We start from the raw sequence: 18,742 nt of genomic DNA, 5'->3' as shown, positions 1-18,742 counted from the left end.
TTTTACATTTGGACCTCATCTCTCTTTTAGGTGCTGTTGGAGTTTAGCTTCTTACAGAAAGTGTAAGAGAGAGAGGCCATAGGAGTTCTGTAGAACTGGGAGAGGTGTGTAACCTTATAGTTAGGCCTCTGGGACTGTGGTGCTCAGTATTGAATTCCATGATTTTTGATTTCTTGGAGGCCGTGTTCCCTCTTTCACCTCAGAGCAATTCTCTTTGCTTCACTGAAGCCCCCAGTTTGCTGTCCAAGTCAGAAAACTAGAGTGATGTGAGATGTAAGGAGCACTCTGTCTTTTCCTTGACACAGGCTGTTCCCCTAATTTTTTTCACCCAGTTACTGCACAGGCAGCAAGCGTCAGCCTTTGCTGCAGACTGGAGGAAGCTACCCAAAATATCCACAGGTAGACAGACACACTGCAGCTGGGGTGCCATCCTGAACTATTGCACATAGCGCTGAGCTTTCTGCACGAGTGGGGTCCACACGCAGCAACAAGCAGCCTTGGCCCCTGTGTGTCCCTACGGCTGCACAGCAGGAGCTGAGGCACGGACCCAGCCGGGGGCAAACTGAGCTGAGCCCCAACCTGCTCATCCCGAGTTGGAAACAGGAGCACACCCAGCGCACAGGTACATGTCCCCATCTGGACATTTAATCCCAGAAACGTATAGGCAGGCCTTGGGTTTTATCAAGAGCAGACAGACTAGCAGCTGCTGTTTTCACTGCCCGGTGACAGGAAATCCAAAGGGTCTGTTCTCTCTTGGTTTACACAGTGGTGAGTAGTTAACAGCAGGGGTGATCTGCACTGTTTCTTCCTCCTAAATGTTGCTCTTTTGGTGGTGTTCAGACTGAAACTGTGGTCTTTGCAGCCTGGGTGGGGACAGAGAGGGGGGGTTTCTGTGCACTTCTTTGCTCCACCATAGGTCAAGTGGCAGGGTGACAGTGTTATCTCCCCCTGCGACAGGAGGTCACATTCCCACAGTGCTGCTAGCAGAAGCCAGCAGCACCGCAGGCTTTGCACAATATTTTAGGGGGGTAATGAACTGGGAAACATGGCATTTTCTGTGCCTCATCTTCCCTCAAGCTAGGTAGCGGGTCCTCTGCTGAGGTGAGGCTGCTGCTGTGGCAGCCCTCAGACAGACATGGCCTTCACACGTGTGAACATCAGAGCTGGTCGGAGGCCCAGGGGAAAATGCTTAGGGACAAAGCAGATGCTGTGAGGGAAAAAAAAAAAAAAAAGCCAGAAAAGACTATTTTAAAATACTGCATGCTTGAACGGTAGCAGTGAAGCCAAAATAAAATGTTTTTAAAAAAACAAAAGTCAGTGCGCAGGCTGTGGGAAATACAACGGGGTCATGAGAAATGCGAAAGGCCTAAACAGAGAGCAGCAGGAGCCAGGGACTGCGGCCCCAAACCCAGAAGCCTGGGCACAGCGGCGCAGGGACAGCGGGGCTGCCAGCAATGCCGGTGACGCCAGCAGCGGGGCAGAGGCAACACACGCCATGCCCCCGCAGGGTTTCGCACCCCAGGGCAGAGCCGGGACCTGCTACTGTTTCTCAGCAGAGCAAGAAGCTCATGGCTGATGCCCAGCGCCAGATTAACCAGAACTGCTGGCTGAGGCACTTGCTGGGGTAAAACAGCCCAGTCAGGTCAGAAAAGAAAGTATCTTTCCCGCCCCCATCCCGAAGTACCATGTCAAAGGAGAATTGCATCTTTCCAATGTAAGGAGGAGATGCAATGGAGGGGTATATAGTATAACACATCCCTAATCCCCAAAAGTCCAGGCAACCTGAAGGGAGAGGCTGATGGCCACGAGAGCCCCCCATAAAGTAGCCACACCACCATGGGAGAGAGCACAGGCTTGGCCAGTGTTGGCCCCTCTCTGGGCTGCTGGAGCAGTGCAGGCCCAGGGAGTGGTACCAGGACAAGGAACAGTGCAGTGAGCTCTCGGCGTAGCATCCTCTGTGGCCCAGGGCCCCTGTTCCTCCCGTGCTGTTGTAACTCCTGCCTCTGTGCCAATGGCTTCCAGAACGCAGAGGAAAACTCTCGCATCTCAATCACCTTCTTCCGACTCTTCCGCGTGATGCGTCTTGTGAAGCTCCTGAGCCGAGGGGAGGGCATCCGGACGCTGCTTTGGACCTTCATCAAGTCCTTCCAGGTATTCCTCCATTTATATCTAAGACCTAACCCTTTTCTGTTTCCTCTTGGTGGCCCCTCAGGGAGGGGTTTCACCCAAGTGTCTGAGCTGAAAGGCTGCTGGTCAGAGCTGTGCGCAGCCATGACACGTGGCACAAATGAGAGTAAATGGGGCTTGCAGAGAATGACTGTCTGGGTACAAGTTTCATCTTTAAAGCATGAGTAATTGCTTGAGACCTTCCTGAACAGCCTTGATAGCTCAGTTCAACTCAATTACTGCCTGTCTGTAACCATCAAACCTCCTTTTTTTTTCTGTTTTAGCTGTACTTTATATCTGTTGCTTTAAGAGAAATACACAACTATGAGGAAGGCCCAGGTCTCAATTAAGTTTTCCTTAAGCCTTGTTTTGAGGATTTCCAGTGAGTAGTAGAGCTGTGTGACTCCCATGCTTTCATCCAGGAACTGTTTCACATTTTCAGGCCCACACCTTTGGCCCTGGTAATGATGCCAAGTGATTAAATTGCTGCTGCTTTTGCCCTGGAGGAAGGTGCGTTTCAGTGGTAGGTAAAGTGCCAGAGCAGAGAGGGGAAGGCGAAGGAGACCAGACTGGATAAGAATCATTACCTCTGGGGGAAATAAACACCAAGAGATAGCTACTCACTAGAAAAACCGCCTCCGAATCAGTCCCTAACCAAGCCATGTATAGGAGAATGGTAGTTAGAGATGAAGCATGGCATGTTCCTACATTTTACAAGTATTTGACCTAGACTTACTGGGCCAGCACAACATGGATGTTAGCTGGGGCAGGTCCACAGGAAGCGTGAGGGAAAGACAGCACAGGACTACAAACAGTTGTCTAAACATGAGGAAAGATATAGGATGCATCACTGGACAAAAGCATGAAAGAGCAACTTACACAACCCAGAAGTCTTGAAACAGCAACCGCGTATCCCTCAGACTGAGGCTTTAAATGGTCAAAAGCATTTGTATTAACTCAAATGGGAAAGGAGCTGATCCACACTTTAAAACTTAAACCTCATCAGCTACAACACAAGCTGCAACCAAAGCCTGCAGTGGTGTTCTGTCTGCATCAGCAGGAATAGCATGTGTGTACACCAGGGATCAATCTGGACCTTTTCCAGTGCAACTATCAGGTGGTCTCAGTAGCCAGACCCCCCGGCTCCTGCAAAGGACTCTCACTTTGCACACTCCTTTGACGGCTAAAGAACCTAATATTGCACAGCAGTTTTCTGACACATCTGTACCACATGTGACTTTTTCCAACTGCTTACGCGGTTGCTAACTTCCAGGTTGTTATTTGAGCAGCTCCAGTGGGAACCATTTTGTCTGCAGGCATAGGAACGAGATTCCCTTGGCACAGCTCAGCCACTCTCAATGCAGGGGACAGAGTCACACTTTCCAGTGCCTGCCTCTCCTCCACTCATCCCTGTGCCCCTTCAGCCTCTTTAGCAGTAGCTTTCTCTTATCCTGAGCTTAGCTTGCCACAGCTCTTAGCTGGATGGGATGAGATGGATGGGAAAGGGAGTGCCTGGTACTTCCGTTCAGTGACCTTCAGACCTCTTTGACTGGAGAGTCACTTTTAGGCAGGGCTGTAGGGTGATGGGAGAAAGTATCAAGGGAGGTATCTCCCACAGCAGGGAAAAAATAAATTTAAAAAAAAGCACTGCAAGCGAGTGCTTTTTCCCTTGAAAGCCTTTAGCCATTTGTAATACAGTATTCTCTGCTGCGAGCTCCTCCTCTTGCTACTACTGGGAGGCTTCTTTGGTAGCTAAGAATAGCCACTGTGCAGCGCTCTTAACTCAGCCACTCCCACTGTCAAAAACAGGGATCCCTGCAGACTTTGTCTGGCACAGGCTCTTCTCTGTGTCCCCATATGCTTCCAGGAAACATCTTTGCTCACACAGGGCAGCCTAATAAGCAGTGAACTTGCACTGGTGTTCAGCTGCCATCATAACTACCATGTGCCCTGCACATGGCTCATGGTCCTTCCATCCAAGCTGGGGCACTGGTCAGGGGAGCGTGTGGTGGGAAAATGCTCAGCGGGATTTCCGCCTGCAGAGATAGCACCAGAGCCCAGGCTGGCGAGGGCGAGGAGTAGGAAGTGAGAGGGGTGCTGAGGGCAAGGCAAGGCTGTGGGAATCACAAGGACAAAGTGATAAAGCCAGGGAAGGATGGAGCTGGAGCAGGACAGAGCCAGAAGAGTGGAGTATGGGAGGCAGGGAGCTGAAGGAGCCATCGGGAATAAGAGGTAAGTAAGAAGGTGCAGAGAGGAGTGGGCTGAGCAGAAGAATATGGAAAGACAGTGGAGGGCCAGACGACCAGAAGGGAAAACACTTTTACCATCTCCATTTGAAAGACAGCAGAACCAGTAAGGTTATGCACCTCACATCCTGTCTGGACACTATTCCAGGGACTCTTCTTAGTGTGTCCCAACTAGATCCTCACAAAATGTTTGGAGCCCAATTCTGAGCTGGTGTGTCTCCACTAACATTGTGGGGTAACCATACAGATTTGTCTGACCCAAAAAAGCACAGAGGTATCAGCCCCTGAGCCTCAAGATGATGATTACAGACATTGTTTAAAGGTTTGAATTTTTGCCATTTTAATATTCAGATCTCTTTGAGATGACTTGTGCAGATCTTAGTGAAATCTGCATAGTGGTCAGTGAAAATTTTTCCGCAATTTATCCTTCAGGATTTAGACCTGTTGAATTTAGGTGTAGATTTAGAATGCACAAATCTTACATTTAAAAATAATAATGTTGTAGGCTTTTTATGCTCTGTGAAATGGGGTGTTCAAAATCCAGATCAGTGACTGTACTCACATTTTCGAGATGAATGTGTCCACCCATTGCCTCTGAAGTAGGGTCTGGAAATGTCTGGTCTAAGCAATATATGTTTCAAAAGCAACAGAGTAGAAAATTCCTCCTCAAAAGCCTGAGTCTGTGAGAACCTGAGCTGTGCCCTTGATTTCTGCTAGTGACAGAGGAAACCCGATAGCAACTCAACACTTCGCTGATTGCACAGACCTTTTCCTTACCAGGCAGCTGTGCATATCAGGGCTCTTCAACAGCTGATCACAGACACCCGGTTCATTGTGGACACTGTCACAAACACCTAACACTGAACAGGGAACAAAGCCGATGCTGCTTTAGGTACTTAGGATGGTACCAGCCGTTGTAGCAGGAACCTTGAATTTGGATCTCAGCAGCTGTTGCTTTTTTTATTTCACCAGACTGGGTCCAGAAAAAAAAAATCACATTGCAGTTAGTGCCAGAATAATACTGGTTGTGAGGGTTTTCTCCTGCTGGTAAGCAGTTGTAGACACTGTGGAGGCAGCAGAGCGACACCATCACGAGTGGGAGCAGAGTCAGAGCCGGCCTGAACTAGGTGGCAGCAGAGCTGGTGGGGGGGAGGACAAGGAAATATGGGCCTGTAGAGGCATCTAGTGGCCACTTGTCCAAATTACAGAGTCCGCGTTTGGAGCTAGTTTCCCAAAGCCAGGAGCAAGACCCAGGCTCCAGTGTGCCCGGCTCTCTAGAGACACGGTGATTTTCTTTTTTCATTTCTAGGCTCTCCCCTATGTGGCTCTCTTAATAGTGATGTTGTTCTTCATCTACGCCGTGATCGGAATGCAGGTAAGTGATGCTAAAGAGCTCAGCTGTGTCTTTCTTCTCCTGTTAGAGTTTTGGGATCTGACTTATAAAGTAACTAGATCAATATGTGGTTGTAAGGGCTTACAAGAAGGTTTTCACCCAGTAAGTTAAGATGGCAACTAACCTTGGTTAGAAAATATTGTTTACCTATGCACTTCCAGCAGAAGCACAACACACTCCAGGAAAAAACAAAACAAAAAAACCCATCACAAAACTGAGCCATTAACCGACCCATTTAATGGCAGAATGCAATATGTAAACAACACAGGATCATGCCTGCACTCCACATTCTCAAAGAAATACCCAGCAGCAGTGGCAAAGCAGATTTACTGCCTCACTCCTTGGTTCAAAACAATTGTTTCCGTGGGCTTGTGGCTGTGCTGCACTGAACAAATCCAATTTTTCTCTTGCATCACTTTCACACTGGTGTAACTTCCACTGAATTGTAAAAAGCTTTTGATTCACACCCATGAAGGTAAATATGGGATCAGACCCAACGTACCGACTCTCTGTGTTTGTGCCAGCTCTTCAGGAAGCTGCATCAATACAATATCCTATTCAGTTTGCAAAATGAACTTGGAACCTGCCTGAGCATTCATCTGTGCAAGGAACTGATTTTGCATACAGACCATTGAAGAAACCATGTGATATAGGCACAGTCTGTGGCAGTCCCAGCCTCATTTGCTATGCTGCTTTTCAAACCAAGCTTCTCTTTCCACTTCGGTGTTAATCAAAGATCTCAGACAAGTCAGCCATCTGGGACCAGAGACCAAAGTATAGAAAGGCATGGCATAATTGCTTCCAGAGGTCTTCAAACATGACAGGCTTCTTGGTTTCACAATGCTGGCAGAATTTGTAATGAAATTCATCTGACCTCTGCGACCTTATTTTAATTTGTTTCCTGTTATTATAATGACATCTTTTCACAAACTCATCTACCCTCCCCCAGTTTGAAAAATAAACCTAATCTTTTCTTGAATTATCATAGGTTATCTCAATTGCCTCTAGTAATTACAGCCGTCATTTAGTCTACTAGGCTCATACTGTAAGCTTGCCAGTTTTGCCTTTAATACCTAGCTAGCTCAAATGGCCAAGATCTTAGAGGATTACCTGTGCTATACAGAAAATCACTTGAGAGTATTACTAGTGTTCTATAGCTACGCAAAGCATTAAAAATGGTTTCCAAGCACCTACACAGATCGAGTCTACAATGATCAGGGAACTGGCAGGACTAGATATTTCATTCCCTTTTCTGTCAGCTAGTTCTAAGTTGGCTATTTAATCCTTGGCTTACATTCAAGCCTCTGTTTTAATCATCTCAGCAGCCTGAAGATCATATATCTGTCTTTCACATTGATCTAGATTACTAGATCTCTTCCTGCCCTCCTGTCTTCCAGTGAGAAAACCAACTTTTCTCATCTTCCCTCTTTGCTTAGAGCCAACAGACCTGTTATCATCACTCTTTGCCCAAATGGCATCTCAGACATTTTGTGTGCTGCTGTCTTGAACCTGCTGACACATAGAGTTCCCTCACACAGAGGGACACATAGGAAGGAAAATCCTCCCTCGCTCCATTAAGCAGCTACCTTGAAAGACTAGATGTACCAGATCTGATGAAAATAGAAGTATTTCCCACAGAAAGGAGACCTACCACTTTATCTCAGCTACTGCCCTGACTTGGAGTGTAACAACATTCAAGCCTCACTGCCTCATGTGCCCAAGTGGAAAAATCCAAATTGATGCTGATGGATGAAGCCACTCATATCATGGCCCAGGAGGCACAGACTGGAGACAGGAACCTCCAGTAGGTGCCTAATGCAAAGCACCCATAGCAGCTGCTGCCAGTGCCTTGAGTGTGAGGGAACCTGCAGGGTCATAAGGCAACTCAGACTTCCAGCATGGGAAGTTCCCTTGCCTACACTTGCTTGAAGTGAAAAATATGGGCTGTCTCAGCTCACCCTGCCTCTGAACATTTAAACTGTCCTCCTGCTCCTCCTCAGTGCAGCTGGGCTGTCGCTGCTGCCCACGGTGTGGGGGCAGTCAGGGCTGGGGAAGGCCCACACACCCATGAGGAACCCCTGCGGAAAGCCTGCCACATACAAACCTTCCCTCCCATCTGGCATGGTGTCCCCACTATTGTCCCTGCACTTCTCTCCACGTCATCATTTCTCTTGGGGTGTTAATTATCAGTGACATTTGCTTGAAAAGAAGCTCCATGTTCTCTGGGAGCTGCTCTGTTCCTGCTGCTCATTTTGGCTACAAGATTACAGCTCTCAGTCCTTGAGATCTCTGTCACATTGCTTTCGATGGGGAATAAATAGTCCTGACTGACTATGCTGTGCAGAGACCTTTCTGACAGGTGAGGTTTGTTAAGCTCTCAGTCCCGGTGCCTGAAAGTACCAAAGATATATAACACTTTTTCAAAGAAGCCTGAAACTCTCCTGCACTGCGAACTTTACATTCAAGGACAGACCTCTAAAAAGGTTTGCTGATGGTTGATGGCTTCATCTGGTGGCTGGATTAACTAGTTGGTGCAGTGACAGTGATTGAACATGGAAGGAAGCTGTTAGCCATCCTTGTCTGGGCAAATCTAGTCATCATCTTCACACTGCTTCATTTTGGGGGCGGTGGGGCCTGAAACACCTCCAGGTGGCAAGCATGGCCACTAGAAGAGCAAGCATTTGGACAATCTCCAGATCCAAGGCAACATACTTTACATTGTTTTGGGAAGATCCAAGGCTCCCCACAGAATTGGAAGCTCAAGACTTTGCAGCTATCATTTCCTCCTGGTGAAGACAGATAAACAAGGAAGGAGCCTTTTCTGCTGTGTTGTTGATTTCTTTCAGCTGGACCCCCTCCCCATATGACTACCTGTTAAAATAAGGCCCCATGTCACATATTCAGTGTATGAAATAGAATGTCATGTTTTAAAAAAAGATGTCTCTTGTTACAAAATGAGTGCTTTTCCTGTGATAAAGCACAAGCAAGGGAAGGAACAGCAAATATGAAAGACCTGTGGAAATTATTTTTTTAAGAGAAGAGCAGATTCTATTAAAATCAGAGTCAGGGTGAGGCCAAGAGCTACAGGTGACATGAGGTTTGGGGATTTTGCAGGGCTAACCTGAAAAGACCTCTGCTTTCTGCCAGGTGTTTGGTAAAATTGCGCTGAATGATACCACAGAAATCAACCGCAACAACAACTTCCAGACCTTCCCCCAGGCAGTGCTGCTGCTTTTCAGGTGGGTGTCTGACAGCTCTGGATTGTGTCAGTCTGAGAACACAATTCCTCTGCTCTTGGGCACAGCTTATCTCCTTCTACCGTGACATGCTCGTGAGGTGAGTAGAAACGTGTTGACCTTTAGTGAGTGAGCCTGGGAGCTGTGTCAGATGAAACACCCAGTCCCTGGAGCCTTGCACCCTGCCAGCTGACACTGGCCAACACTCAGTGCTGGGGAGGGTGGCAAGTCCTCCTACTCAGAAGGAAGGTAGCCAGTTTTCAGTGCTCTCCAACACTGATATGCATCACAAACTCCTCCTTTCTTTCAAATTGAGCCAGTGTGACTTCCAGCTTATTTTAGCAGGGAAAGGGACATGAACTCCCACTCATGTTTTGGTATGGCCATGCCCAGCTCAGCTTAGCACATCATACTGCTCCAGCTGTGGCCAGGTGTGCCAGGGCCAGGGAGGGGTGCTGAAGGTGCAGGGAGTTGGCACAAATTCCACACTTTCTCCTTTTTTTCAAGGAGTTTTTTCTTGCAATCCACAGCCATATCACACACATCTCGATGACTCCCGCTGCTTGGAGCAGGACAGCCCCATATCCAGACTAGGCAAAGCCAGTCAGGAACAACATGCTGATGACAGTGACCAAGCCAAAAAGAGGAGCAGAGTATGCCAGTGTATGTCAAAGAACAGTCAACAGCCTAACTTGCTTTTAATTGACCTCAGTGGCAAAATTCCCATTAACGTTAATGAGAGCAGGAACAGGTTGCTAATGTGCCAGTCCCTCTCACATCGAAGGTCACTGCTGTCTTCCCTTGTCCTTTGCCGTGCCCAGGTGTGCCACCGGTGAGGCCTGGCAAGAAATCATGCTGGCGTGTCTCCCAGACAAGAAGTGTGACCCAGAGTCGGAGCCAGCCAACTCCACCGAAGCCGATAACTCCTGTGGCAGCAGCTTCGCTGTCTTCTATTTCATCAGCTTCTACATGCTCTGTGCCTTCCTGGTGAGTCCACTCCAGCAACCAAAACCTGCCCTCTGTCAGACTGAGCCCCTGCTTCCCCAGATATCAGCACTGCACAGCAGAAGAATGATCTGAAAGAGGGAAAATGTCCTCATGCGGTGTTTTCCAACAGCACCCTTTCAGTGACAACACCCTCTTGGTCACTGCCACTCCTGCCTCCCTCCAGCTGTGGGGGATGCTCTGCTTCCAATCCCAATCCTTTGTGCGTAGCAAAGGAGCACTCTTTCCCCCCTCCTCCTCAATGAGAAAACCAAATTAGCATGTTGTGGGCTGTGCTGAGGCTAGCAACGCCTCAGCCACACATCCCACCTTCCCTCCTACCTTCCTTCTGGCTGCTGAGCAGGTTTTTACTCCGCTGCCAGCAGCAATGACTATGAGAATACACATATCCCACTTGCATCTGCTCCATGTTGGCAATGCGGCATTGCTCAGAGCAACAGCACATGCTCTGCAGCTGGCATCAGTGTGCAAAACTCTCCCAGTGAACAGCAGCAACAATTAAAAGGTTTTGGTCTTGGGTCAGAAGGACAGACTTTTATCTCCGCCCCACTGCTTATAGAGGATAAATCTCAGGTTCTTCCTCCACTACCCTACTCTGCTGGGCAAAAGCACAGGTAAATAAAAAGCCATCACAGCATGCCTAAAAGTTCATCAAACTTGGGCCTCATCTATTCAGTAGGGAAGGGAAAAATGTGACTAGCTAACAGTATCATGTCTCTAGGATCTTCCCATTTAAATTGGGGGCTAGCATGGAGGAACAGAAAACCCACCACCAATGGCTTTCCAGTTTTATGAGTCCAAATCCAGACCCTAAAGGAGAACACAGTAAAGTCTACTGTTACTTGCCTCATCCATCAAGTCATCTCTGTCCTTGTTTGCAGATCATCAATCTTTTTGTAGCTGTTATAATGGATAACTTTGATTACCTGACACGGGACTGGTCCATTTTAGGACCACACCACCTGGATGAGTTTAAAAGGATCTGGGCAGAGTATGACCCTGAAGCCAAGTAAGTAAACCTGCCTGGATATCAGAGCTCCTTGGGAGAACAGGATCATTATTTTCTGTTCTCTAAACCCAGTGCAGTAAGTGCCATGTTCCTCTTGCAGGAGCATTTTTTTTTTCTGCAAAAATCCTGAAATAGATACATCCACAAGGTATTGCTGGTGAATCCATAAGCCATCAGTGCAAGGATACATACAAAAATCTCAGCATTTACTCTGCACTGTTATCTGGCAGGACATTGCATCACTTTCAGTTGAGGGGAGATAGAGACTTCAGAGAGGGGCAGCAGGAGATTGAGGAAAGGAGGTTAGAGGGTTGGTTTATTGTTGCATGTGTTTGTGACATTGAGCGCTCACTCTTCTGTTTGACTTCCTACTCACAGGAGAGCTGCTGTGCTCAAGTCTCCGTTTTGTCATGTGTCACATAGGCCCATCACAACCTCTACCTTCACATGGCTGTGTTACATTGTCTACAGGGTTATTCGCATCAGCAGACTTGCAGAGATTTAAAGTTACACAAGAACAACCCACACAAGGGCTTAGCTGACATTCAGTATTATATGCTCTGTTTGACACATGCTTAGGCTTAAAGTGCATTTAGATCCCTGTGACATTACATTACAGCACAGTTGACAATTGTAATTGCAAAGCCCCCTTCATAATGCAAAGAGTGTGGAAAGAGATCTTGGCGTAAACTAAAAGCAGACCTCTTTAGGAGACACAGTGTCAAGATTAATTTGGGCTCAGTTTCTGCAATATGTGAGGCCATGTCACATTATCAGAGTGACACATAAATTGAAACTCTTCCATGGTGGCTGCCCAGAGAGACTTTCAATATGGATAGGGGATAAGCACAGAATTCTAATAAATATACTGTTTGTTAACAAAACAGATGCTATGATACAATTCGTGCTTGTTTAAAGGCAAGACTACAGAGGCTGAAGCCATATCGCAAATAGCCGCTCAATCCAGATGACATCCTGGTCCTTCCCACCTATAAATGCGAAGTTGTTTTTTCCTCTTCCCCATTCCTGTCCCATGCTTGAAGCCCCACCTCTGGCTCTGGTAGCTCTTCTCCCTCCATGAGAGAATTCTTCTTTTGAGATGCCCACTTACAAAACTTAAAATAAACCCAACTGCTGCTGTGGAGGAAGTTCAGCACTTTGTTTTGCACAGGCTCCGGTAACACCCCAAAGCATAACTAGGTATCAAAAGACAGTGGCTTGGGGCTATTTATATGGGAGGTAAAGTGTCAGGAAAATAGACCATTTGCACTTCTATGCCAGCTATAGCCCTGAGACTGACAGGTAAACAAACAGCCATAGATGGTGGGGCATAGTTGTGCTGGGGTGACAACCCCAAATTGTCCATTCATGCACTGAGGAACTGCAGCATTCAAAACACTGGCATCAATTCTTGCAAGCGTTGACTCATGTATAACTGACAGCTGGGTTTTCTGTACCAGTGGGAGTTACATGAGTGCTGGGCAAATCCTGAGGAATGCACTGAATACAAGATGCCTGAAATAATACCTTCAGCTATTCACGTCCTTCAGTTTCACATCCTTCCACATTATACCCTTTCCCTTAGTTTTGCAGCTTCTACACAGGCAGCGAGGACACATTGTAATCAAATTACATCTGTTGGCTAAGGACATGAAAACATTGTGCATTCAGCTACAGGTATTTTTCTTATATACAGTTACAGTCCATTTTGGGTGAAGAAGAAAAATGACAAAAGGATAAAAAAAATCTTATACTTCCTATAACTTTGGGTAAATAAATTAAAAATCCTTCCAGAATAAGTGAAAGGAATAATGTTAAAAAGAACCATTAGAGGAAAGGAGAAAACAAAAACAGAAGACCAGACAAAAGCAAGAAGGGCAAAAGGAACAGAAGCTGAAACAGTTGGGGGTTTGTTTTTGTTTTTGTTTGTTTGTTGTGTTTTTAATTGTTTTTAATGGTTTGTGTCATTACTGGTATTATGCTTTAAATTCATGTGGGTTTTTCCTTTGTTTTGGGAGTTTTTTGTTGTTGTGTTTGTTTGGGGGATGGGGTTGTTGTTTAGTTTGGTTTGATTTTGTAATTTGGCATTTAAAATGCCAATTTCGCCCAGGCTACAGGGGGCGTGGGGCTGGAAAGATCTTGCTGATCCTTCTAGCTGCACCTGCACTCCACAGGCGGCTCAGCAAGTCGCCCCATGCTGAGGATGTGATCCTCACTGTCTTCTCTTCTTCAGGGGACGGATCAAACACTTGGACGTGGTGACCCTGCTCCGGCGAATCCAGCCCCCCCTGGGCTTCGGGAAGCTCTGCCCTCACCGGGTGGCTTGCAAAGTAAGGCACGCCATGGCTTGCGGGGTTGAAGTCTGCGACTCACAGCGACTCAATAGCCTATGGTGGCATTTCCAAGCCGAGCCCGGTGCCACAGTTCCTCTGGGCGGCAATAAGCCAGCCCAAGTGCGGGAGAGTCGCCAGCAGGCAGGTTGTCTGCTCATCAGAGACATTAGAGCCCAGCCAGCCCTCTCTTGAGGCAGGAGAGAGCATCCACGATAATAACCACAGCTCTCAAATATTGAGCACTGAATCAACCACATGTATATTTGTGGTATCAGACACACATCCCAAGACAGATAAGGAAAGACAGAAATAACAGGGCAAGTAGAAGTATCTCTGAGATTTTCTTCGGGCTAAGCAGTGCACAAAAAGTGCAGTGCTATCTCTTGAGAGGTCGAGAGAGGTTCTCCTCCCCCTCTACTCTGCCCTGGTGATACCACACCTGGAATATTGTGTCCAGTTCCACACTGTCAGTTCAAGAAGGACAGGGAACTGCTGGAGAGAGTCCAGCACAGAGCAACAAAGATGATGGAGTGGAGCATCTCCCTATGAGGAAAGGCTGAGGGAGCTGGGTCTCTTTAGCTTGGAGAAGAGGAGACTGAGGGGTGACCTCATTAATGTTTATAAATATGTAAAGGGTGAGTGTCAGGAGGATGGAGCCAGGCTCTTCTCGGTGACAACCAATGATAGGACAAAGGGCAACAGGTACAAAATGGAATGTAAGCGGTTCCACTTAAATATGAGAAGAAACTTCACAGTGAGGGTGATAGAGCACTGGAACAGGCTGCCCAGGGAGGTTGTGGAGTCTCCTCTGGAGACATTCCTGTATAACTTCATCTAGGTGTTCCTGCTCCAGCAGGGGGATTGGACTAGGTGATCTTTCGAGATCCCTTCCAATCCCTAACATTCTGTGATTCTTGCTTAAATAACCAATAGGTATTAAACAGCAAGGTGTGCGTGGTATTAAGATACAGGAAAGGCAAGGACAGATTTTCTGTGAAAATGTCTTGCTCATTTCTCTGGTTGCGAGACTACAGATATGAAGAAGTACTCTCTCTAGTGAATAATTATATGTTTGTAACCTTCATGCTTCCTTCACTTTAAGTTCTTTGTTAATCTCCTCACAAGTCCCAGCATTTGTATGTGACACTTGTAGTTGATTTTATATCACTCACAGAGCAAAACACAAAGCCTGAGGCGTGTACACAGAAATATATTACTTTTGTGGCCCACTGCCGACCCATTTCAGTCTGCTGTCTAGCAACCATTTGTTGTCTCAATCTGGTTCAAACTCCCCAGTCTATGATTGCACTGGTAGTGATGGAGGATGACACCCATCCAATTTGGTGCTAAACCAGGCCAGTTACATGAAAGTGACAGAAGACAGAGCTTGAACAAAATCAACCCCTGGAAGTGTAAGAGTTCAACCCAAGTCTCTGGTGTCTCTTGCTTCCTGAGATAGAAGTAAGGACGTAAGATCTGGTGACTCAGCTACATCTGTTCCAGACATATGGTCTTGGTCTTACTGAAGTTCACCCTGCAGTTGCAACAGTACTCAGCACTCTCTCCTACATGGCTTTACAGAATTACTGCAGACACAGCCTAGTTTTAAAAGGGAGAAGGGGAACAGCTGGATAAAGCACACCAGTTTTCAGGTTCAGCTAATCCTCTTTCTCCAAGCTTGTCACCTAAAGAAAGACTCTGGCTCTCTATATACATTTGCACCTGGCACACCTTTAGTGCAGGCAAGTTTGCAGGTGCTTTATGAGGCATGAAAAAATCAGTTTGTTCCTGATAAGAATAAAAGGTGTCATTTAAAAGACACATGTTTTGGGGACTGGAAGAAATATCTGTCCACATAATACACTGTGGGCAAATGCCCACTGGCCGCTGAGCAACACAAAGGTTAGAAAGCGATAGCCCCATTGAATAAAACAGGGTATCTATTATAGCAATGTGAGACAGACCCCATGGTAAACACATCATAGTCAGGACCATCAGTGGATATGACAAGCACTTATTTATAATTGTGTAAATAAATCCACAGGCTATGGATGTTCACATAAGAGGGATGGCAGGTCTGGAGGGCATCATGAGGGCACAAGAAGAGCACGCTTCAATTCATGTGTTGGCACTATCATTGTTGTCTTTCTTCTTACTCCACAGCGTCTTGTCTCCATGAATATGCCACTGAACAGTGATGGGACTGTCATGTTCAATGCCACTCTCTTTGCATTAGTCAGAACAGCACTGAGGATCAAGACAGAAGGTAAGAAGCTTGCTGACTGCAAGGGTACAGAGGTAGCTGAGTGGTGTTCACACCAAAGTGTGCTGAGCTGGAATGCAATAAGGACATCTTGTGTAAAATGATCCCAATTACTCATACGCAGCACATGGCACATAAAAGCAATGTGTAGATGTTTGGAGGAATAATATTTTCTAGGGATTGAATGATGTTTCCACTTACCTAGAAATCTTGTGCTTCACATGGTATCATCATCATGTTCTTTACAATGGTCTCAAAGTTAAATGTTTTAGATAATGTCTGCTCAAACAGCAATCAGAGGAAGGAAGAAGGGCAAAGCAGCCTCACCTTGTGCAAACTGGTTAAAGAGCTGGGGCACTTTTTGATTGTTGCCACTTATCTTCCAATGTAAGAGAGGCAAAAGAGCTTGGACTCGGGGGTCTCACCTCACTAAAACTCCTCCTGTTCTTTCGTTAGCATGAGTTAACGTCACATTGTAGTGACGGTGGTGTTGTAGGCCTAAATACAGATGAGAAGCAAAGGGACTGTTAATAGCTTTGCACAGACCAGCAGGTGTAGTTGGGGAAAGTATACAAGATTTTGAGCTCAGCTTGTCCTCTTTGTTGCACTCTGTCACCTGCTGTGATGAAAGATGTTGGTCCAGAGTTAAAATGTGGTTTCATGTATTCATGAGATGCTCTAAAAGAGCTTGTAGGTCTGTGGTTCACAGCTAAACACCTTTGTCTCAGGAGTGGCTGCATCACCTTTCAGGCATGGGAAAGCAGAGACCAGCAGAACCCTAGCTTACTGTGCCAGGGTTATAGTGACAGCTGAGCCAAAAAAAGTTGTAAAATTTAAAAATTGTATTAAGGCCTTGTTTGTCATGCTAAACAGAATTTGACTGTAGCCAAAGAGGCTTTCCTGAGGAAAAAGCCAACCCCATCCATTGTAGAACATCTTTGTGCCTTATGAAACAGAGACCCAAGAAGGGCTCATTTTTCTTGTCCATCTTAGGCTCAAACTTCCAGAGTCATTTCCAGTGAACTCCTGGGAAACCACCTAAAGCCTTAAACTGCTTTCTTTTTTGCCTTAGCAGGATCTTGTATGTGGTAAGAGCAGTGGTTTGAGAGCCCTCCTGAGTCAGATTTCTGCCTTTGATGCTGTCCACCTCTCTCACCCTCAGCAAGTTCCTTAGTGTCCCTGTCTTTACTGCATCCTATTCAGAGAGAGTTACTGCCACGCAGAGCCCTGAGCAGCACACTGAGGAGTCTTGATGCTGGGGAGCAATAAGCAAAGCTGCAGGAAAGGCACCTTTAGGAGGACAAGATAGTGTTTTTGTAGACCTAGAGGGAGAGCTTCAATTATAAAGGGTTTGAATGTACATAAATCAAGAAATAAAATTTAAATCGAGTCATTTGGGAGGAAATGGGTATCTAGAAGGAAAGGATATAAATCAAATCTGCTTCACTCACTCTCAAAGGGGTAGTGTGTAATTAATGCTTCATTTAGCTCAGAGCCCCTTAGAGGAACATGTAAAGTCTAAGTTCAGACAGTTACAAAAAGGCTTGTTATAGCCTCTGCTGTTCTTCAGAGAATAAACACAAACATCTTGGGACAGTCCTCTGAGTCAGACAGTGAAAGCCTTGCACATACCTGGAGTGCCTTGTCAGGGCACTATGCAGACTCCCCAGGGCAGGCTCTTGGCATCATGTGAAGAACTTGATACCTGCTGGGAGGCAAATATTGCAACAGGTAATTCTTGAGAAATGCTGCAAGCAGGCCCAGGTCTTCAGATTTGTAGATGTATCTTTACCATCAATTACTAATATTTGCATTCTTCAAACCGTAGTTTTCCATTAACTGACCTCTGTTCTCATCATATTAAACCTTCACTGGATCTCAGTTAAAATCTGAAGTATTAGACAAGATCGTTGCTTTGGGGAGGAAGTAGCACCGTAGTCCTGTTGTTTCTGGCCACTGCAGACTGTCAGTTAGTGACACAGTCACCTTCCTTCCCTGAGATGACTATGCATATTTAGGAAGAAGACCTCTTGCTGTGAGGGATCTTTAGCAATGGTCAGAGCATTTCTTTGCCCAAAACTTTCCACTACTGAAAAAGCTCTGATATTTTCCTCCTAAGATTGCCATGCCAGACATGAAATTGCTCCTCTGCAGGGTCTGCTTAATTCCTGTCTCTAATGATTTTTCACCCTGCAGGTAACCTGGAGCAAGCCAATGAAGAGCTGAGAGCAATAATTAAGAAAATCTGGAAGCGCACTAGTATGAAGCTGCTGGACCAGGTGGTGCCCCCGGCAGGTGGTGAGTGCAGAATCTTGTCCCAGTCTCCGAATCTCTTTGTCTTTTTCCCAGCCTGACATGTCCTACCACACCTCATGATCATCAAGTAGAATATGGAAGACAGGCTTTCTTCTACAAGCTGTTACTTGTATTTCATCAGGCTAAGATCTGGTTTCACCTGTACTAACATGACTACCATGTTCTTACTGCTAAGAAATCAGGGAAGGAAGAAGAAATGTATAAATAGGAGTTAGAAACCTTCATTCTGAGATCTTGCCCCAATTTGATCATAGATATTTGCTCCCCTGGACATTACCTAGTGCCTGCTGGGTGCAAAGGAAGCAGGCAGAGTTAACTAGCTCCAGGGAGGATCTGAATGCACAAGAGATACGACTTTACACTCAAGTTAAGGACATAGACCTTTCCCATAACCCCTTTGTATGTAGCAGATCTGCCTCTACTGTGGTATATGGCTTTTTTAATGTCACAGTATCACAGTATCACAGTATGTTTGGGATTGGAAGGGACCTCAAAAGATCATCTAGTCCAATCCCCCTGCTGGAGCGGGAACGCCTAGGTGAGGGCGCACAGGAACATGTCCAGGTGGGTCTTGAATGTCTCCAGAGAAGGAGACTCCACAACCCCCCTGGGCAGCCTGTTCCAGTGCTCTGGCACCCTTACTGAGAAGAAGTTTTTTCTCAAATTTAAGTGGAACCTCTTGTGTTCCAGCTTGATCCCATTACCCCTTGTCCTATCATTGTTTGCCACCGAGAAGAGCCTGGCTCCATCCTCATGGCACTCACCCTTTATATAT

At 46.3% G+C, this 18,742-nt stretch overlaps 1 protein-coding gene across 1 annotated transcript in view; it reads left to right on the top strand.

Moving 5' to 3' along the window:
* CACNA1C (calcium voltage-gated channel subunit alpha1 C) overlaps window positions 1-18,742 on the top strand; it is a gene marked incomplete at both ends in the record, with an annotated part of 485,303 nt that overhangs the window by 453,479 nt on the left and 13,082 nt on the right. The window contains 8 exons of the mRNA XM_080351364.1: window positions 2,023-2,151; window positions 5,722-5,787; window positions 8,953-9,044; window positions 9,863-10,028; window positions 10,928-11,055; window positions 13,289-13,385; window positions 15,552-15,654; window positions 17,848-17,949. Of these exons, the coding sequence (XP_080207490.1) occupies window positions 2,023-2,151; window positions 5,722-5,787; window positions 8,953-9,044; window positions 9,863-10,028; window positions 10,928-11,055; window positions 13,289-13,385; window positions 15,552-15,654; window positions 17,848-17,949 (883 nt within the window). The remainder of the gene's footprint in view (window positions 1-2,022; window positions 2,152-5,721; window positions 5,788-8,952; window positions 9,045-9,862; window positions 10,029-10,927; window positions 11,056-13,288; window positions 13,386-15,551; window positions 15,655-17,847; window positions 17,950-18,742) is intronic.

Source organism: Nesoenas mayeri (assembly GCF_963082525.1).
Source record: "Nesoenas mayeri genome assembly, chromosome: 1".
NCBI lineage: Eukaryota > Metazoa > Chordata > Aves > Columbiformes > Columbidae > Nesoenas > Nesoenas mayeri.
This window is presented reverse-complemented; position numbering and strand designations above follow the sequence as displayed.